The sequence below is a fragment of the Melospiza melodia genome, chromosome 3, assembly GCF_035770615.1.
Source record: "Melospiza melodia melodia isolate bMelMel2 chromosome 3, bMelMel2.pri, whole genome shotgun sequence".
Taxonomy (NCBI): domain Eukaryota; kingdom Metazoa; phylum Chordata; class Aves; order Passeriformes; family Passerellidae; genus Melospiza; species Melospiza melodia.
The window spans coordinates 125,735,509-125,758,686 of NC_086196.1; the positions used below are offsets into that span (position 1 = coordinate 125,735,509).

The 23,178-nt window shown below is 39.3% G+C and overlaps 1 protein-coding gene across 1 annotated transcript in view; it reads right to left on the bottom strand.

Moving 5' to 3' along the window:
- PRIM2 (DNA primase subunit 2) overlaps positions 1-17,296 on the bottom strand; it is a 90,217-nt gene extending 72,921 nt beyond the window's left edge. Inside the window, exons 1-4 of the mRNA XM_063153520.1 lie at positions 17,117-17,296; positions 16,336-16,439; positions 15,984-16,063; positions 11,738-11,858 (exon numbers count right to left, since the gene is read on the bottom strand). Of these exons, the coding sequence (XP_063009590.1) occupies positions 11,738-11,858; positions 15,984-16,063; positions 16,336-16,439; positions 17,117-17,270 (459 nt within the window). The 5' untranslated portion in view covers positions 17,271-17,296. The remainder of the gene's footprint in view (positions 1-11,737; positions 11,859-15,983; positions 16,064-16,335; positions 16,440-17,116) is intronic.
- Positions 17,297-23,178: the final 5,882 nt, after the last annotated feature.

Below are 23,178 nucleotides of genomic sequence, written 5' to 3' on the forward strand. Positions count from 1 at the left end.
TATTTTAAAAAAAAATAGAGTCCTTCTGAGGGTCTCACCAGGTCATCATCTGACCTTCCACAAGGAACTGATTAAACTCACCTCACAGAAAAGAGTTCACTAGTTTTGCCTTGTTCATCTGTAGCCAGTTTAGTAAGCTGCTTATCACTGTGTCAGACTCTGCTTTGCACAAGCAAAGAGCACCAGGAAAAGGATCTTCCCTTTTCAGTGACATGGGTCAGGTATCATAGCTTGAAACAATTCAACAATTCATTGCAAATCCCTGAGACTTCGGAAAAATAAAGACAGAAAAAGAGAGGAAGGAAAAGAAGCAAGCACCCAGGACATGTTCCATTATTTCTAGTTTTCTTGCTTTCTACATGCAGTTTATTCATTGACTTTTAATCACAGAACTGTCCTGGAAACACAAAGACACATAAATTTAGATTAAAATATGAATAATTTAATATGCAGGGCTTGGTTAAACAAACACAATGAGGTAGTCCAAAAACTTCAAAATAAATTTGATATCACTACTCTGTTTTAATGAACAGATAAAGATGCATGCACACATTATACTGCTATATATGTGCAACACTTAGTAAAACTAAGTCTCCCAGTAAGGAACAAGAACTCCATGCACAAAGTCCTTTCCTTTTCCAAGACTCAGCTTCAGGTATTTACGGGCACATGGCACCAGTGTCCTTAGAAAGTGAAGTTTCTAAAATTTGCTTTTAGTTACAAAGTACCTGATACTCAAGTGGCACAACACCCTTCCCAAAAACAAGTGTTGTCAATCTGTACTTTGCTGAATTGCAACTCTAGGCATGAAGCAGAAAAAATAAAAATTTCCTAATCAATCTTCTCCATTGTCACACATTACACTACAAACTAAGTTAGCACTAAAATACCAAATTATGAACCTAGACACCATTCAATTTGAGAATATAAAGTGTAATCAGCCAGTTAATGAATTGCATTATTAGCAAAGGACAGTATTCCCACTTCTCCTACCAATTAAAAGAATGAAGAGCCTTAAAGAAAACATTCCAGAGGCTTGTAAATCTGTCATTCACAAACCTGATGATTTTCAATTTCATTTTGGCCAATCACAAGTTAAGAAGAAAATTTTATCTTCCAAAATACTAAAACTTTATATCTTAGCTAAAGTTCAGCTTGCTGGCATACCTAAAAATATCAAGGGCAGTACTTGGAATTATCTATTCTTATCCATCAACTGAAACATTGTTTGGGCTTTTTTTTAGAGTCACCAGTGGGCACAGAAAGAACATTTTATGATCTGCCTCAATATGCAGCTCATTCATGGTTACCACAATGACAGAGAAACTCAGTGATACAGGTTCAGTCTCCTACATTCCTGACAAACATTTCCCAATATCCATTTAAAGGAAAGCTGAACAAAAGAATTACTACAGAATTACCTAGAAACACTACCACATACAAGCTAGAGTCACACATGGCTGTAGAGCTAACAGAAGACTCTTCTGATAAAAACATCAACAAGTTTTCTTTCATTCAAAAATCTGGATAGTAACATCAGATGCAATTTTAAAGAAACTTGTTAACAAATGTTTCTCTAGATTCAATCACAGGATTAGCCAGGAAGAGTGTTTCCAAGTTGGCAGACCATTTTCTGAAGCCTATCCCAAGCAGCAGCTAGTAAATTCTACTTGCAGAGTAATTACAACCTGCACAAACCATCCTATCAGCTTTTATGCTGCTGTATTAAGGAACAATATAAACATCTCCAAAGCTACTGCATTCACTGCTATGTAAAAAATAAATTCATTTTTCAAACATTATGAACTTCAACTACTACAAAATAACACTCTGATTATTCAAAAAAAATTTCTTCTTGTACAACAGATGGTTATCATTTTTAAAAAATACAGGACTGATTTCCCAATTTTGTCTTTTCTCATTCCCCAAAAGAATCTCTAAAATATTTATAGAAAAAAGAGAAGACACTTGATGACACCTTTCTGCTAGTCTATACTAAGTTTCTTCCAAGAATCCAAAATTACCAACTGCTAAGAACTAAAAATCTGTAAGGATGAGGTTAGGATTTACTTTTTTTTCACCTTTTCCAAGCCTTTAGATAAATGGCAGTCAAGTATGATCTGCTCAACTACTGAGTGCTAGAGCACATAATCCCAAAAGTAGCATGGTCCCCCTTTCTACTACTTCTACCTTTAAGCTCAAGAGCCTGGTGTACAAGATCCTATTTTCCACTACATTTTGGCACAGCTGCCATTTCAATTTTACTTTAGAAATTCAGAGTTACAGCAGAACTTCTGCCTCAGGATTCAGACTGCATTCCAAATGTTGTCTAGCTGCTTTCAGCTATATTAAGAGGAAGAATGTTTTTTTCATCGTATCTTTACTGCAGCCTTTCCTGCAACTTTGAATTAAAAGCACATAACTTTGTCAAAGCAGTTAGAGATGTACTTCACCCAGAAAGAGCATATATAGCATCTAGGGCAGAAGGATGCAGGACTGTAAAGTTACATAGGACTGTAAAGTTCCTGTGTAACTCAAATGATGAATTACACAAAGCTATTTAGTGAGAATCATAATGCCCCAGTGCTCTAAAGGGGCCCAAGTAACTGCACATCTTGTGTAGTAGTTTGACTTTACTTCCACAAGTCAATTTTAAGCAATAAGGAAGACCTTCTAAGGGTCCATTTAGATTTCTGCAGATAATCAGCATCTGCTTCTAATCAAACTGAGATAATTAACAAATTAAAATTTTAATTAGCATTCTGTATCATTTACAAACTGTTGTTCATTAAGTTTATGAAGGTGAAAAAGGACATCCCCAGTAGCTATATATTCTTTAATCACATCTATTACTCAATTCTACAATTTCATAGAGTATCACCAACATCCTATGTGCAAATAAACTCATGCAACTAGAATTACTGCAGCAAAATGTACCAGTTTTCTCCATAACTAATAATAAAGTAATGCTTACAGCTCAAGGATCCATGAGAGAAGAGTAAAGTCCCCATACATCCTGCCAGTGCACCAAAAAAAAATTAATTTTTTTAATCAAGCTTTATTTTAAAAGTCTGTGAGAGAGTATTACCACTTATTTTAAGCTTAAATATTTTAATAAAAACTCATCCCATGTACCCATCACTCAAAATGTTAGCTCACTAGAATATCCAGGCTGCTTGGCAATCAACCCAATTACTTTTAGATGAGAATAACTCACAATGTTTGTTAAAGCACTAATAGCATATGTTTCACAGTCTTATTTAACAAACTCTAGCACTTAAAATCCACCCTACTCCTAAGCCTTTCCACATACAATTTTGTTTCTGTTATGACTCTAAGCATGAAGTTAAATGACAGAATACATAATTCTGGCAGTAAGGCACATTTCCCACTTAGGCATGCATCCCTTATGACATTTGCTGTCGACTGTAAGATAAGCATCGCTGGTTTTCAAGCAAAGGGACAAATACAAGATTTAAGTAGTGGAAAAGCAAGATACAATTCAGAACCATTTCCTAAGCAAATGTAAACCATAGCCTGCTTGCATAGTTATTGTCTTATCTTGGCATAAGTTTCCCCACAGCAGTACAGACTCCAGACAGTTTCCACTTTTCCCTTCCTGTTTGGGAAAGGAAGAAATATTATTTGATGCCCCTGAAATGAAAAGCCATAAACCCTATAAGAAGAACATCCTGGATGATGAAACACCTGTTCCAAAATGGATATAGTCACCTTTAATGGTTAGACATGATACTGAGTATTCTCTCAAATGTATCTGTCCTTAATAGGGACACAAACTAGTCCCCATTCTCATTAATCCACATCTGACTTTAGGATCTTCTGTACCAAATAAAGGCAGTCAGAAAACGTTTTCTCAAGAAGCTGAACTACGAATATTTATACAACTGCCCTACTACCAAGATAAATATTTTTGAAGAAAGCATAATAGTGATATCAGAAAGTCTCTCACAGGACTACTCTGATCATAAAAATGGAAATTAAAGAAGTTTAATTTCTACTGCTTAAAGCAGCTAAAAAAGCACTTCAACTGCATCAAAGAGCTACTGTAGAAAAAAAAATTCCATTGCTAATGCATTTTGCTCTTTCCATTTCATTTTGCAGTTCTTATTCTTTCCTCTCAAATGCCTGCAGATGCACTGAAGACCTTTGGCTCCCCCAGCTGACTATTCCCATCTGCCATTCCTTCCCCATTACTATAATCCAAAGCATTTCTTAAATTTAAAGCATCTAAAAATTAGGACATGTAATTTTTCTGATTCTGCAATAACTGGCTGTTACTCAAAAAATAAATAACTTCTAGTTTAGATGCCTTAAAAGGTCATAATATTTTTTAAATTTCAAGAGGCTATTCAGAAGTAAGAAAGTTCAATTTAAACATGATTTTTTTTTCTGTTCTGTGGAGTGAAAACAGCAACGCAGATGTATCCAAGATGAAATATACTACACTTAGAAGTTTTTTTATTTTGCACAATGCAGAAAGATAACAGTGAACAGAAGCACTGCAGGAAATATAAATCCAATTATACAACATCCTTACACCACAGATTAAGACATGATAATGCCTATTAATTTTCATTTCTTCTGGAAGCAACAAAGAAGTACTAACAGTCTGAAGATAAAGAAACCTGAACATTCAATGACACAAAAAATAAATTCAAAATTAAAGTTTGCATTCTACTCCACTCCATATTCCTGTATGTAAGGTAAATTCCTGGAAAGGTGTAGCAACAAATCAAAGCATCCAATAATACTTAGGAAAAAACATGAGACAAGCAGCAACGCACCTGTGTCAAAAAATTCCAACTGTGATAAGCTGATTTCACAGCCTTTATCACAGTGCACAGACCTCAGGGGCATTAAAGAAAGCAGGTGTCATGTTGTGTCAACACCCTTGAAGTCACCAGAACACACTTTCACATGCAAATGACCCAACAGTTTCAAACAGCTCCAGTGCATCTTCTACACCTGGGTTCAAAACCCATTGGAAAAGACATGTGTAGAAGAATTTAACTCAAAAGAGAAAAAGGATGTCTTAAGCCAAGTTCCACAACCTAAGTAAAATTTAACACTTCAACTTCCTAACCTGTATATTAAACAGGAGCAGATCACATACCAAAATGCCATGAGGCTGGGGGCACTGCAAGAGCTCTAAAGAATGGGATCAGAGAAGAAAAATATAAATCTAAAATTGAAGGCTGTAAAAATGGCAAAGGACACTCACAGAAATGACAAAACATCACACAAAGAAAGGCTTAAAGAAGAAACAAGAAAGAACAACGATAGATAGAAGGCAAATAAGAAGAGAAGGAAAAAAACAAACTAGCAGGGAAAAAAAGCCCTACCCTTCTCAACTAGTGGATAGAACAAGAAGAAATATGTTAGGTTTGACATTATTTTAAAAAAGTTAAAAGGAAACTAAAGCAGCAGAATGATGACCACCACTGTGAGACCTGAATATACAGACGCAGGGAACTTTGCAAGCAAAGCTGTGACATTTTCATGGACACGGCAAACGCGACCACTGTCATTTTCAAAATGCTGTCAAAAGTGTTGAAGGGAAAAAAAAAACAAACCAAACAACACCCCCCACCCAACACAGCACTTTGAGAGTAAGCACTGAACATTCTGTCCACCTGAACAGAAGAGACCCTAAGACCCCGAGAGAGAAAGTGTGACTGCTGAAACCAAACAGGTTTTTTGGCAAGTTTTCACAAGAACCAAGCGGAATGGACCCAGAAGTTCATTAGATGCTCCAAATCAGCACAAGATGTATCACAGACCTACAGTTGCAGATGCAAAAATGACAAATCTTCCATTTGATCTCTAAGAAGTGGCAGGTCTTGGAGACTTAAAATTATGTGAGGCAAAGCAGACAAAAGGCTGAAACTCTGAGGGCTTCAAAGGAGATATTTATTACCACATCAAAATCAGCTTTGTAGTTGAAGTCCAAGTATCAGTTACCTGTAAAACTATTTATTTTATATAATTCCTTCATATCCTGAACAACTTACTTGGAGATTAAAATATTTTCTTCAATGACTATATTATTTTAAATATTCACAAATTTCCCTTTAAATATCTTTAAATCTGTTAGTGCCTTTTACTGCTAGAAACTGTCAGGCATCATTGATGTAATTACTCATTTTTAGTAAGATTTTAATACTTTAATCTCCTAAATTGATGTAAATCTCAATTGCACACCTGTGTTTGCATATTCTCTCTGATGTGCTCTGTCACCTGAAATGTCAGCATTTACTTCTCTTGAGTCCTGCTTAAGGATTTCTGATGTTCCCTGCATGACTGACTTTGCACACAGAGTATTTAATATGCCTTGAGTGCTGAAAATTACATGCCATACATAAAAAGCTTCCGTATTTATCTGTACTATGAGAGTACTGTCCCTTAAACACCTTTTTCTTTCCTTTTTTTTTATTATTTAAAGCATAGAACAGACTGAAACACCTTCAGAACCGTTCCATTATTCTCCTTTTACTGTGATAGAAAACCAATCAACGTATCAGGGGAAAATACTCTTAAAGCGCAGATTTACTCTTGCCTTCCTTTTACCCTTATCCTTTCTCGACATTTTATTCAATACCACGCACTCTACCTCTTGCTCATGCTGGCATACATTGGTAGGTATAAACAATAATATTTCAGAGTACTATAAAGTTCTGAGCACCCAAGCAATGTTCCACTAGGCTGGGCAGCACCAGTCCAGGCATCTTCCACACCTGCCAGAGAACAGGCTGACCAAAGCCGTTCCTACAAGTGATTAAAATGCAATCTACGTGTTACTAGCTCAAAAAAGTATCTCAACTACAAACTCAAATCAAGCTTCATTTTTTTTCCCCAAGAAATCCAGGTCCCAGAAGCTTCCTACAGAATACTAAAGATGGACTAACTTAATCCAGTGCCAGCTTTGTAAAAACTTTCCAAGGAAGAACTTACATAACCTTCAAATTTCCATGATTTATATTAAATGTAGAGAGGCTTATTTTCACAAATATTGTAAAAATTTTGAATTGTAATAATCCTATGCATGTTCACACATATTCATCATACTGAAGTCATCATGTTTAGCTTGTTTATCACAAAGCTTACAGCCTGCCTTTTTCAAGTGAAGGGCATCTTTATAATCAGGTAAAGCTCCCCAGAGCAGGCATTTACTAACTGTAATAAACACTGTGGCATATATTTTGCTCCATCAGCAATACAACTGTCAGCCACTAGACAAAAGAAATCCTATTAAAAAATTAAAACACTAGTTTTCCTTACATTCCATTTCTATTTTTAATTACAGAAAGCTCTTGCTCTTTGATTAAAAATTTCTTTAACCATGAGATGAGAACTATTATCATGCCAAACTCTCTACAGCTAACTATCATAGAAAAAAAGCTTTGGAAATCTGGTATTTTTTTCTTCTAGTTGTTAACAATTTCACTCTTCCAAAATTTGCTAAATAAGACCTTTTTGTTAAGTATCAAAGACCCTAAATATGGAAAGATCTTAACAACTTCTTAAGTATTATCCATAAGTGGGATTGAAGATGACTTGATTCTGTAAAGTTCAAAAAATCTCAGAAATTAGTCTGCAAAACATATATGCAAGTATCACTTTCACATGCTTGTAAGCAAATAAGAAAAGGTGACAGGTGACAGTTATTGGATTCTCAATTTTAGGTTCATTTCGTTCATACTGTAAAAGATGACAAGGGTGACAAAACTGTACAAGACAATCCATTTATTCCTTCTCCCCATAAAAGAGTTGATTCTTTTAATAAATAGTGAGAATCACTTCTTAGAATTGTTAACACTGCTATGCCAGACTACACCAAGGTCAAGCTTTAGCAGCTGTGACCTTTCTCAGATTACAGTTCTGAAACCAGAACCAGTACCTAGAAAATGCAAGGCACCTCTCTTCTGGTTAAAAAAAATTTAACTACAAGTTTCTTAGTGCATCATAAGCAATTGAAAGACAGAAATATAATTTCTATCCATTTACCCATATAGAAAAGAGATTGTAACATCAAAACTTACTTCCTTTTTCTGAAGATCACCTTTTTTTTCTAACAGGTAGAGCACAAAGTTTGATTTCTGTCTTGTTTTATGCATAATAAGGCATGAAAACATTCTAACTTCTAACAGGGAAGCATGAGGAGAATAGTTCATCCTAATTCCCTTTTCAAAGGAAGTGTGTCCTTTTACAAATAGAACATTGAGAAAAATAATATTGCTTTTAGAGTGGCCTTACTTTTGTAGTGGCCTCTACATAGCTCCATAGCATTTCGACCTGTTTCAAATACATATGGAACTCATTAGAAATATTAAAATGTTTTAGACATGACAGTGCAAGGAAGGATTAGTTTTGCCTAAATTTCCATGAGAATTGGTAGCAGAGGGTGAAAGCAGAAGCAGGGAAGTAGATTTTCAATGAAATGATGCTCTTTTTTTGCCTCAACAGGAGTAAGGAAATAACACCTTCCTAATAATTTTGACATATTGAAGGCACATTGAGCAGCACAGAATCAAGCCATACTCCCAGCTATTTCCAGCAACCTGCAAACATTTATTTATTTTTACAAGCCCAAATGCCAAAACTGTGACAGGAGAATATGAGGCTGGGGAATAAGCAACAAAAATACAGCTCCACAAAGACACCTTTCACTGAAAGGCCTGTTGAAGCAGAGAATGGCATTTCTAGTAGTCTCTCAAAGATACAGGAAAGCCTCTGTTACTCTTAACACTCCACAAATCCTATTTTACCGAGATGCACTGACACCAGATATTTCAGTCCAGAAACACATCAGCCGCATATCTCAGAATATTTAAGTCATTCTAATAAGCAGTATTTTAAGAGAAAGGCTTTCTCAGTGGAGTGATGATTGCACGACAATTTTTATTCACTCAAGTTTACAAGGAGAGCTACAGGCAAAGCTGGAGTTTCCCAACAAAACAGTTCATAGCTGAAGTGCAAAATACTATTAAAATCATTAATGAAGACACTGCAATAGACATTTTCCTTTAATCAACTCAGACAAACAAAACAGCATATACAGCAGGAACTCTTTTGTAATATCCCTAAAATACCAACAACAGTTGTTTGTCTAAACAGACTTTGGATTTTCAAAGTTTTTCATCAAAAGAAATAGAATGAGTTTAAGTCAAAAGGGAAGAAGTTTTGAATCTAAGTTATAATGATAAAACAACTGTGGAATGAGAGCATTCACAGAATTTTGGACAACTTATATTCTGCATTGTCCAATGCATGTACTTAATGAGCAAAAATCAAATTGTCTATTAAAAGAAAATAGGATAATTCACATGTATATGCATGTATAAAGTCTAAGTTACAATGAAACTTATATAATTGTACATAATCTCTTTTAAAATTATAAATAATAAATAATCCTGATATAAATATAAATAATCCTTAGCCACAATTTGTAACTACTCTACTTAATACCAGCCTCTAATTTTGTGTTATTTAAGCCAAGTCATGGTCTTGGTTACACATCTATAGCTCCAGTACCTCCATAATACGCACAAACAAGAAGAGTCACAATGGTTTTTAGCATGCACAAACATTGCGTGTCCCCATGGTGCCAGTAACACAGAAAACTACATTTCTGAGCAATCCATACAGGATTTTCATACTTGGATTATTAAAATTTAAGTACATCCTCAACAGCTATCATAAGTATTCACTGAATGCACTTATTTTTCTCTTCCACACAGTTTTCCAGAAGTCAGTGTTCAGAAAAGGAACAATGCACAAAGTCCCCAGGTCACTGTAGTTTGCTGTGGTTTCTACAGCAAGAAGCCACATCTTAATAGTCAGAAGATTGTAAAGGTTCTAGAGCAAAGTTCATGAAAAAAACCATGTTTTGACCACAATTGTTTTTCAACCGAAGTCAATAATATAATGAGACCAGACTGCACATTCAATTCAAGTAAGAATCAAATACAGTCACTGCTTTTCTTATTACTGAAACATTTAGGGTGAATTATCACACAATTCACCAAGAAAACAAGGTATTATTAACATCAGTGTTATTTGGTCCAGATGGCCAGCTAAGGCAGATAAGACCTTATCTGAAGAACACAAACTAAGGACCTGATAAGATGCATCCCAGAGTCCTGAGAGACTTGGATGATGTAGTTGTCAAGCCACTCCCTGTGATATTTGAAAAGTCATGACAGTCAGAAGTCCCGGGTGAAGGGAAAAAGGCAAACATTGTACCCATCTATAAAAACCTTAGAGAAAACCGTGTGAACTACCACCCAGTCTGCCTCACCCCTGTGCCTGGAAAGATCATGGAACAGATCCTCCTAGAAGCTGTGCTAAGGCACATGGGTAACAGGAGTGATTTGGGACAGCCAGCATGGCTTCACCAAGGGCAAGTCCTGCCTGACCAAACGAGTGTCCTTCTATGATGGAGTGACTACATCAGCAGACAAGAAAGGGGCTACAGATGACATTTATCTGCATTTCTGTAAAGCTTTGACACAGTCCCCCACAACATTCACCTCTCCAAACTGGAGAGAACTGGATGCAATGGGAGAACCATTCGATGGATAAGCAATTGGCTGGACGTCTACATTCAAAGGGTAGCAGTCAATGGTGAACTAAAATGCAGGAAGTTTCTACATGAGGAAGAACTTAATGCTGAGGGCTGCAGACCACTGGAACAGGCTGTCCAGAATGGTTGTGGACTCTCCCTCTCTGGAGACATTCAAAACTGCCCTGGTTCCTGTGTAACCTGCTCTAGGTGACTCTGCCTTGGCAGGGTGATTGGACTGGATGACCTCCAGAGGTCCCTTCCAACCCTAACAGCCCTGTGATCCTGCCCCTCTGCTCCACTCTGCTGAGACCCCACCTGCAGGGCTGCATCCAGCTCTGGGGTCCTCAGCACAGAAAGGACATGGATTTGTTGGAATGAGTCGAGAGGAGGGACACAAAGATGACAGAGAGACAGAACACCTCCTATGTTAGGAAAGGCTGGGAGAATTGGAATTGTTCAGCCTGGAAAACAGATGGTTTTGGAGTGACCTAATTGTGGCCTCCAGTACTTGAAGGAAGCCTAAAAGAATGAGAGGGGCTTTTCACAAGGGCCATGTGGTCACAGGACAAGGGGGGGGATGGATTCAAACTGAAGGAGAGTAGGTTTAGATTAGAAGTAAGTTTAGAGGAAGAAAAAATTCTTGACTGTGAGGGCAGTGATGTCCTAGAATAGGCTGCCCAGAGGAGCCACAGATGTCCCATTGCTGGAAGTGTTCAAGACAAGGCTGGATGGGACTCTGAGCAAACTGGTCTACTGGAAAGTGTCCCTGCCCACAGCAGGGAGTTAAATTATATTTAAGGGTCCCTTCCAACCCAAACCATTCCATGACCTGTGATCTAATCCACCCAAAATTTTGATTCAAAAATACTCAACAGCTTTAGTAAACCTTGTTAACTTACCTGTGTAATTTCACATTTTTTCAGCTGTGTTTGTAGACTGAAGCAGACTGAGCTTCTCTTGTTGCAGCACAAAATTACATCACTTAATCCTCACACACACTATTCCCCAAGTTTGGAAGTTCTGTGTGGTTAGGATTTTTAAAACTATAACTGCACTTTCTATTTTAAAAATGTGATTGCTAAAACTATCTTAAGGAGAATTTTAAAAAACAACAGACATGTGCAACATAAATACAGAAAGTAACACACTTACAGCTTCAAATGATAAGTTCACATGTTCCAGAAATTTCTGCATTAAATTTTCAGTTAGTTCATTGAAGCGATATCGGAAGAGATCCATTTCTTGTTGAAGAAACCAACGCCTGAGATCCTCACTGCAAAAAAATAATTAAAAAAAAAATTCTGAATATACTTTTTTTTTCTTGAAAACTAGACCACAAACCTAGTGAACACAACAGTAATGCTGACTTTGGCATGTGACCCACACACACTGAGAAGCTTGGAAGCAAAGGCAGGAAACCTTCAGTAACGCACACTCAATCAGAAGAGACTTGAGGAGAGACAACACTTTTTACTTGTTTTGGATAAAAATAATTGTAGGTAACATTCTCCCTTGGTAAAGGACAGTTTTTTTCTACAACATAGCACAACACTTCATTGTACAATTAATATCACAATTAATGTGATGAGGCAAATATATTTTGAAGGCTGTTTCTTTTAATTCTCATTTTTGCTGTATTTCCAGCTGAAGAAATATGCATACATCTCAGTAAATGACAAGAGTGCACTCTGTTCTAGGCAACAAATAGCCTGGAAACAGGCAAAAGGAAAACATACGGCAATGGAATTGGGTGAGGAATACAAATATAGCTTTTAACTCCTGACAGAAGAGAAAAAGGGGTTTAGCAAGTGCAGGTGAACAAGTAGAAGAACAAACAGGAACACAGGGATAGGAGTCAGAAGACAAATTAAAACAACACTGAAGCCAATCCAAGTACTTTAAGTACTCATGGAACTCTTCACATCCTAGTGCTCAGATTCCCAGGCATCAGCACATTACCCAAGGCTACAGCAAGAAGGTACCAGTAAAAAAAGCCACCTGACTTGTGCAAGCACAGAATGCAGATGATGCTGAATCTCACCACCACAGGGCACTCTCTTAAACTGTCCTCTGAGAGCTACCCTGTGGGCCACTGCCCGTGGAAGTCACAGAGCACAGAAATACTGCAGTCTTATATATGGTCTCTTTACAATATTTAAGCATCTTTTCCCATAGGGAATATGCAAATCACAACAGAGATTTTTGTGGTTTTGGCGACAAAACCACTGCTTGAAATATGGCTTGAAGAAAAGTAATTATTACATAGAACAGCCAAACAGAAAGGCTGTTAAGGTGCTTTGTAAAATGTATTCCTGTGGACAGTCTCAGTGCTTGGGATGTAATAATAATCAGTGCAACTTGAAATGGAAGTTAATGCTTTAATGACTGATCTGTTGCAGTTCTTCTGTGGCCATCTTGGACTGCAGTTAAATCCTGGCATATGACAATTTTTTCCATTTTCCTTGATTTACAGCACATTTGTTTTCCTGTTGGGGGAACCAAACAAAACAACACCACCACACATACACACACATAAAAAACAAACAAACCACAAACATGATCATATGCAATTTCTTTGGAGGCCAGCCAGTCTGTTGTTCCTTTCCTTCAGGAAAGCAGATCAAACGCTGTAATCCCACCTATCCACTTAAGTTACCATAACAAGAAAATATTGTTTTATCTTTTATACACACACCTACGTGGACTCTTCCTACAGCTGACAAAATAGCTGACAAGCTGACCTCACACTACTGTATATATCCAGCAAATACTTTTAAACTGACTTTCCTAGGATCATCATAATTAGGGCATTATGCATCACTTCTAAAGCCAAACCATATTTTATACTTCAGATCATGTGAAAACCAAAATCAAAATAATCCAATTTACAAGTGAGGACTAATAGAGACTAGAAAAGCAAAATCGATATAAACTTTTACCCCTGGATGGCACTGTTGGCCAACTGAAAAAGCACTACCACAGGAAAATGTAAGCACACATACACACAGCTGCCTCAGGAACTGAATTCAACCTAGTTTGCAGTTATGTCTATTTAAGTGCACTTTTTCAATCACTCCTACTTTCTTCTTCAACAACTTTCTTCTTCAACTTTCTTCCATTAACCTAATGATTTCTGCCAAGCTTATTTTTCTGACTTAGTATGATAAAAACTTGAAGGACAGTATATTCTGTTTGCCTCCCAATTTTATCTTTTGGGAACTTGCCAGTTGTAGATGATAGAAATATCCCCACAATAGCTGCTTTTCAAGAGAGAATAGAGAACCCTGGGCTGCAGGCTCACCTCATAGTTCTTAGAATGCTGTTTTCCATGTTATGAGTAAGCACTTTCAAAGTACAAGTAGAAAGCCAAAAAGTTGACCAAAAGCTGCTTTATTAAAATGCAGCAAGTACATATACATGGGAACACAAAATGGCAATTGCAAGTTGTCTAAACAGCTCAGTATCCCAGAGGTCTGTTCAAAACCCCTCCTCTAAAGATGTCTTTCCCCCCAGATTACAAAGCCAGGCTCTTTCCTGCTGATTCTGTGGCCCAGAATAGCTTGTATTCACTTCTGCACAGCATTCACCTTCATCAAGCTGCCCATTTCTGCCCTGCCTACAGTCTAATTTTTAAGATACTTCCCTGAAACACAGGGTTTGAACAGAATCTGCAATTTATTTACTAAGGAAGAACTTCAATCAAATTCTCACCTTCCACAAGAGAAGAATTTTCATCAACTACCAAGACCCTTAAAGCATCTCACCTCCCACAAAAAAAAGGTATGGTCTGAATAATAACAAAATGTTCAAAGTAAAGCTTTGGCTCTGTAATTAAGTCAAACTGATTATTCAAAATGCCACTAATACAAACCACTACGTTTTCAGGGACCTTTTAGACCCCAGACTGCTTGAGGATACTACCTTTCAGGGGGTTTTGGTAAATTTACAATACATGTAAAGAAAGGTATTATCAAAATCAGCAGGATTAGTATGATTAAGGGAGTTTATAAAAAAATAACAAACATGGGCATTAGAAAGAAGGCAATATTACACTTATTCACAATCACAAATTATACATGTAGAATACAAAAATATTTCAGTTGCAATTCTGTTATTCAATCTGCTCCCTTCTTTCAGGATTTTGAGTTACACTATCAGAGACACTGGAGTGAAGGCTGGTATTGATATCCCCACCCACAACCTGTTCCTCATGGTACATGCATCATGGATCTAGCAGGCTCATGGATCACACACATTGACAAACTGCCTTCAGCACAGACCAGATGCCTTTTGAAAGGACAACAGGATGGGATGTGAACGATCTGGAAGATTTCAGGGTGTTCAAAAGTCAGTCAGGGCCTGTCATGGTGAGGTTTCATCCACGTGGAGGCAGGCTTTTGAGACCTTTGCTACTTCCTACTCTGATCAGGTGTTCTGCAGCTGGAAGCCAAAGGCATTTCAAAGAAAAGCCCCGTCCATTCCAGCTCCACATCCCTGCCTGGACAGTATTCCAAGCTATCCCTCCTACTCAGCTTTCCTGCGTGTTTTTACTTACAAATCTGTATCCACAGCAGCACTTCAGTCATGTCAGCTATCACAGCATCATAATATGCACTCTATCACAGTCACTTAACTTAAATGAACTGTACTGCAGCCTTAAGTGCAATTGAATCAACAATTCAACACACTTCATATCTGCCAGTTTTTATTCTAAAAAGACCACAGCAATAAGAAGTAAAGAGCTCACACAAATGTATAACAAAACTACTTGCAGACGTGAAGCACTGGCAACCTCTAATTTCATCCAAAAACTACAGGGGAAACAAAATGTGTTTTACAAAATTGATATTTTGCATTAAATTTCACATAATGTGAAATCAGCCACAGCAATGACTATGAACAAGAAGCAGAGGCAGTAGATGAAACCTCAAACTCAGATGATATTTTTAGTCAGTCAGAAACAGTGCTCTCTATACAGTAATAGTAGTAGTAATACAGTAAAGCCTATTTAAATAGTCGGGTCCTTAGTCAGTTACCAACAGTTAGTATATAGAGAAGTTAAACCATGCTATCAATCACTGCAAATGCACGACAAACAGTTAATAATGTGCATTCACTTAGAAAAAAGCTATCAAGGAACTCAAACCAATTGCATGTGTTTAAAAGCCAAAAGTTTGTAAATTTATTAGTTAGCACAAAATCCAGATCTTAACTGATGACACATATCTTTTTTCATCACAGTTGACAAAAGATTCATAGCAAAAAATCCTCTTTGAGCCTCTCTCTTTAGCAGCCATGTAACTCTACAGCATCTGCAATGTCTATAATAAAGCACTGCAGTATCTGTATACATTTAAAATTAATAACAAGAGTACAGCATAATCCACAAAGTACTTACGACTGGCAGTAGGCAAGGCGGAGTATGAAATGGGAGATGTGATCTTTTCTTCTTGCCTCATAATCATCCTCAGCCAAAGCCTGTAGAACATATGCTTATTATTTCTGAGAAATAATCTCTCCCAGATTAAAAAATTCACAACCACTTTACTGCTATTTTCAACAGTGTATTAATAGTCATCTTTTAGACAATAAATGCCAACTTATTGAGGAAGGTGGTTACCCTAAAGGAAGAAAAACTTCAAAGAAAACCCTTCAAAGAAAACCTACACCTCTGACAAAATGACAGTTGTTCTTGAATGATATAAAGAAAATAAAGTGCAAGAGAATTCTGTGTCTTGATCTTTACTTACTCTGTAGGGAAACTTCAGTTTCCGGAGCTCAACCTCCAACTTAGCTTTGTATGCATCAGAACTTCTTACATAGCTCACACCGAGATTTTCAACTACCTTAAGCACTGGGCAAAAAAAGAAAATGTCCATGTTAGAGACAACATGTTGAAATCAAATTAAATGTACGACGGCTTGGGAAAGGCACAAACTGTGGTAAGGCCACAGGAATCACTTTTAGTGCCATGAGGAGCATAAGGGTGAGAAATAGGGAGGATAAAGTGTGGCCCAATTCTGGGATCCATACTGCCAGCAAGGAAAGGGAGACAGCTAACTCTTGATGGACCAGTCTCAGAACATCGGTTTCAACTCTAATGGAAATCTGGATAACCACTTTACAGGACTTCGGGGGAACCCCTGGCTGCCAGCGACAATGACCTGAAATGCAACACTTAGACATCAAATATGTCACAACATCTACAGAATGTGAAACGCGCTCATAAAGCCTCCCGTGTAAACCAGAACTACACAGTCCCGAGAGCGACACTAAATGCTCATTGAGAAATCGGTCTCAGCTCTCCGAAAAGCCCAAAGCAGCGCGTGTGCCTTTAACGGGAGGGAGCGGGCGGCAGCAGGGGCAGCCAGCCCAGCTCCAGTTCGTGTCAGGAGAACAGAGCTCCCAGGCCTGCCAGGAATACACACAGCCGTCCCGGGAAGGATTCACAGCATCGAGGGAGGGAAGGGACGGGAGGAAGGAGAAGGGAAAGGGGAGGAGGAAGGAGGGAGGGAGAGACACGCTACTCACGCCTCAGGCGGTCGATGGCAAAGCTCTCAAACTCCACCAGGGAGATGCTTTCCGTGGGGGGCTCCAGGTAAAACTGCAGGCTGTGAGGGTACTGCTCCCTCCGGTCTCCGGCCAGCCGCGCATGCCTCTGCCTCGCTCGACTGGAGAACTCCATCTCCCTGAGCGCGCCCGGCCCCGCGCCCCGGCTTCCCGCGCTCCGCCCGCCCCGCCCACTTCCGCACAGGGCCGCGCCCCCTGGGCGCCCATTGGCTGCTGCAGCGGTGCCGGGACGGTGCGGGCAGTGCCCACACCCGGCATGGCGGCTCGGGCACGGGCAGCGCCCAAACCCGGCATGGCGGCCCAGGCACGGGCAGTGCCCGCACCCGGCATGGCGGCGGCTCCGGCACGGGCAGCGCCCACACCCGGCATGGCGGCTCGGGCACGGGCAGCGCCCAAACCCGGCATGGCGGCGGCCCCGGCACAGGCAATGCCCACACCCGGCATGGCGGCTCGGGGCGGTGCTGGCAGTGCCCACACCCGGCATGGCGGTTCGGGCACGGGAAGTACCCACACCCAACATGGCGGCCCCGGCACGAGCTGGGAGATCCTGGCAGGTGTCCACACCTGGCACGGCCGCTTCCAGAACTGGCACATTGTCCACTGTTCTATAGTTTTATAATTTTGTCACTTTTCCAAGAGAACTGCAGGGTTTGCTGGTTTTGCTGCTGTGTTGGCAATTTTGCCGCAGCTGAGGGTATGTTGCTTTATGCCCCTGCCACAAAATGCAATTTACCAATTTTTCCGTAGAAGTTGTTAATGATCTTGCAGGAAGTTCGGAGCGTAAGAGCGGGAAATCAGAACTGGCATACAGTTTGTGCCAACAAAGTGAGGAAAATCGGTAGTTTAGGCTGCCAAGTTCTTAAGAGCAGCGAAAAGATGATGGATCAGGACATGGACTAGTCCCGTGTTCGGGGGCCACTCCCGGGCGATCTGACAGAGCGCGGCTTCAGCAAACCCTGCCCTGGGAGATCTGACAGAGCGCGGCTTCAGCAAACCCTGTCTCTGCACCAGCAGATCAAACGTGGTGCTGAGCTCGGCTGAGAGGGATAATGCACTCCACCTTCAAAGCAGGTGGCCACATCCACACTGCCCACAGTTCGTACTGCTGTGCTCCTGCTGATTCTCTGGGTCTGGGCCAAACCACTGCCACGGCAGTATCGGAACGTTTTAGCAGGACAGAAAGTCAAGATTCATTGTCCAAGATTCCTCTGTAATCTCCCAGGACAAAATATACTATTGATATATTTTTATGTATTATGTATTTTTGGTAATATTTAGTATTTAACCGGAAGCAAATTCTTATCTTTATATATATGTATTTATAGATGAACTTTAACCTGAAGCAACGTTTTCTCAAATAGCCACTGCTTATCTCACACAGTTTCTTCCCTTCACCACCTGGCTGCAGCCTGAGTTGCTTAGGAGTAAAGAGTACAGCTGCCAAAATCCTCCTAATTTTTGCAAGAAGATGGAGCTTTTGCCTTTGACCCGTGTGTTAATACCCAAGCGATCTTACAGAGACTGGCAAGGCGCCGCCCCGAGCCGGTCAAGGAGTTCCGTCAGTTCCCACAATGGCCCAGAGGGGGAGAAGTACGACGATGCTGAGGAGCACAGCAGAAACCAGAGATGCTTTTCATTTTAATTTAATTTAATTTCTACTCATGGTTTAGGGTTTGGCACGTAGGCAGCACCACACCTTTGCAAACCATGGTTTGCAGTTTGCTGTCCATCGCTAATTCTACTGAGCCACGTGCTGCTGATTTTTGACAGGTCAGCAGCTATGTCTACATATGTTGTTTTCTTCTGTTTATTTCACTTCTAGGGATTTTTTCCTTTCTTGTTGAATACTAATTCTCAAATTGCCTGCAAGCAGGTGAAGATCTACCTTATTTATTTAGTCTTTTTAAATTTTAGTTAACTGGTGGCACTAACAGCATTGCGAAAAGATTACTCCAGCAGAAATTAAGAATCAAAATTAACATCTGTATTACTAGACTTAATTAGTATATTACTACACTTAAATAAAACTTAGAACTCAAGACCTTAACCCTTTCACACAAAAATCATTTTCTTGGGAAAAGAAAATAAGCAAATTTCAAGCATTCTTACTGATGCATCTATTGAAACCTACAGATGGTAATATTTTGCACTATATTTTGGTTACATTTTTCTAAATGTATTTTCATGACTCCTGCAGTAACATTACTACTGGGGGCTGATTTTTGATGTAGTTTTCAAGAGAATTATTGATCTTGTAATGACCCACCTCACAAATGTTCTACAACAACATCCATATGCTCAGCTGTCAAGCTGCCCCCATCATCCCATGCAAACACAGTCCAAATCAGCATACCCCAAACTGTAAACTGTTCTGCTGCTTAATTAATGCACTGTTGGGGGGGACAGGGTTAAAAGTGGAAGAACGGCAATGAGGGGGAAGATGAGGATGGTAGATTCACTCAAGTGACCTTGCAGCTGGGAATGTCAAAGCCTGGAGAATAAGTGAGGGGAGGCTTGTATATTATGTCTACTGTTTATACTCTTTTTTGAGAAGCTTTTCTGTGCAGAGATCATATGAGCGCTTTGAGAGACTTGGAGGCACTCTCACGGACATGCTTAAGCTCCCTGGTTTTGGGAGAGAGAAGGGCAAAGCTCAGAGATCATAAAAAAAGCCCAGAGGAGATCACAGCATGTTGGAAAACTACACATGCAGGACCCTTGATAAATTGGTGCAAACAATAGCTAACCTGCCTTTCACTCAGATGGACTGAGCCTAACAGTGCCTGCTTGTGTGTCTCTGCCAGGGTGCTGCCTTGGGATCTTCCAGTTAATATGATAATGCAATAAATTTACTCTTTGCATTTTAACTCTGTTTTTGTGCTTGTTCCAGCTGCCTGCCTGTGTCAACACAGACACACAAACACCAAACACACTCACACAAAATCCTTATTTGCATTAAATATGTATCATTGCACAGTTGATACTCCCACTTTTGTTATATTAGCTAGCAGAGTGCCTAATGCTAATCTGCCAGAGCCCAATTGTTCTCTATTTGTTTAACTACATCTGCTAATAAAAGGGTAAATATGGTGATGCTGATATGTAGTCTGTCTTTCAAACCTCATTCATCCCTCATGTCTGGGATGTTTGGATCTCTGTGCATGGCAGTGATCAGCACAAAAGGTTCCTTTCCTCCTTCCAGCTCTCACTCAGCTCATATTTTTAATTGACAATCTTACCGCATGCATTTTCAGCCTGACTGAATTCTCATGTAATTCTGTCTTCAAATATATTGTATTAATATCTTGGACTTTTGGTCTTTTCACCTCTTAAAATGTTCTTCTCAAAAGGTTTTTTAACTTTTGTTTGTTGGAAATATTTACTTACATATTTTCCCCTTGTCTAACTCTAGTTCTTCACTGAGCTGACCTTTTCAGAAATCTTTTCTTGTAGTCTATTGGTGTAATTCCTAGCCCAATTCCTATTTCTTCTATTCTATTTTGCAGTTCTCCTTGTTTTTTATTACTTTTTTAAATGTTTGATATCCAGGTTATACCAGGATTTTACTTCTGACTAAAATGTACAGATACCTCTATATTTACTATAAATACCAGGGTAAATGTTCTGAGCTGGCCTTAAAATTTCTGCAGGCTCTGAAGTGAATAAACCATGCAGGCAAGAGAGGTTCAAAGGGCTGCTTTAGCTGGAATATTGTCTCAATGTTAATTTATTCAAGTGGGGAATAACAATGGTCACATTCCCATGTGACACTCTAAATCTCTTTGGCTCCACTTACAGGGCTTACAAATCCTAGATTTATTCCCCAAATCTCCTCTCCAAGACTCTAGTGCAGAGGCAGAGAAAATCTAGATATAACCCTAGGCAGTAAAAGCAGCCTTGGTAAGGCTGGTTCCAAGGAAAAATTATGGAACTTCAAATGGGCTTCCATTCCAGTCATTTTGGGAAGGAAAACGACATCTTGCAAAAGAGAAGAAAAAGGCTTACAAACACTCTGGAAAGGAGATATGATCAAATGAAATGCAATTTAAAAAACCAAAAAAAAACCCAGAAAATTGGGAGATTTCGTGACTACAAGAAGGTGGGAGAAAATGAGGTGCAGTGCAGAGGACCAAAACATACCAAAATTACCCTGACAGATGTTGTAGAGTCAGGGAAAAAATCAAGGAGGAAGACACAACTTTGAAGAGGAGATAGAAGGGACATTGCATGGATACTTAAAAAAAAAAAAAGAAAAAATCCAAAAAAATCAATCTTTCCCAAACTTAAATCCATCAAAATGCATGGCATACTATCAAGTGCAGGGACATTGACAAAAGCCTGCAAAAATGATCAATTAATTTCCCAGAAAGAGAGACAAAGGTTTTACAAACACTCTGGAAAGAAGATAGGATCAAATGAAGTACAATCCAAGGAAAATTAAAAAGGAATATGGGGAGATGTAGTGACTACAAGAAATTGGTCTGCAAGAAAATAAGGTGCAGTGCAAAGGACAAAAACCTGAAAAAAAATAACCTGACAGATGTTGCCAAAGCAGGGGAAAAAATAAAGCAGGAAGACAAAACTTTACAGAGAAGGTATGAGGGACATGGCATGGATACTTACAAGAAAAAAAAAAGAAAAAAACCTTGGACAAACTGAAAGTCATCAAAAGACATGGCTTGTCATCCAGTGCAGAGACACAGACCAAAGCTTGTCCCATTGATCCCCATTGAACACACAAGATTTACCATCCCTTGCGGAAAGAAAATAAAATTTACTTTCAAGAAGGGAAACGAAATCTAGCAAAATACAGAAGGAAGACATACACCTAAGGTTGTGGTTAGAGTCACAAAAAACACAGAGCCCAGAGCTCTAGGCATGCACCAGCTGTGAAAGGCATCCCAAGGGGATTGCAGAAGTGCCACAACATGGCTGCATCCTCAGGTTTTTCCAGGAAAATGCTAACCCTAGGCTGATTTACCTGCCTAGGGTTCAGATTAAGTTTATGATTAGTTTAGGGTTACGGTTATGCCTAGGGTTACTGTCTCAGAAACCACAAAGCCCTGAGCTGGAAGCAAACTGGAGCTGCAAAAGGCATCCCAAGGGAAGCACAGAAGTGCCATAACATGGCTGCCCCCACAGCTTTTTCCTAGGGACCATCCCTAACCCTAGCTCGATGTACCAGCCTAGGGTTAGGGTAAGAACTAGGGTAAGGGTTTTTCAAATCAGGAAGCTCTGAGCTCCTGGCCCACTGGAGCAGCAAAAGGCATCCCAAGGGGAGAGCAAAAGTGCCACAACATGACTGCCTCCACGGCTTTTTCCTTGAGACCAGTCTTAGCCCAAGGCTGCTTTTACTGCATAGGGTTAGGGTTACACCTAGGTTTAGGGTCTCAGAAACCACAGACCTCAGAGTGTGCAGTGTTCACTGGGGTTTTCAAATCAGGGAAGAGACGAGAGTGTTGACTCCATATTTCAGAAGGCTCAATTTATTATTTTATGATACTCATTGCATTAAAACTATACTAAAAGAATAGAAGAAAAAGTTCTCATCAGAAGGCTAGTCTAACAATAGAAATGAATGAATACAAAGGCAGCTGTCCCAGACTCTCTGTCCAAGCCACCCGTGCTGTGCTTGCCCATTAATTACAAACAAGCACGAGACCAATCACAGATGCACCTGTTGCATTCCAGAGCAGCAGATAATCATTGGTTACATTTGTTCCTGAGGCCTCTCAGCTTCTCAGGAGGAAGAAATTCTAAGGAAAGGACTTTCATAAAAAGATGTCTGCAACACTCAGATCAGTATCAATTGGGTGTATATGTACAAATCACAAACAGGACGGGACTGCTAGGGACATGCTTTGAACTGTTTTAGTTTTCAGCATCCGTCTCATTACATTGTTATGACAACGGGAAGATGCCATTTTACTTTTTTTTTTTCTTAGAGACTACAAGAAAGTGGTCTGGGAGAAAATGAGGTGCATTGCAAAGGACCAAAGCATGCAAAAACTAACCTCACCAAT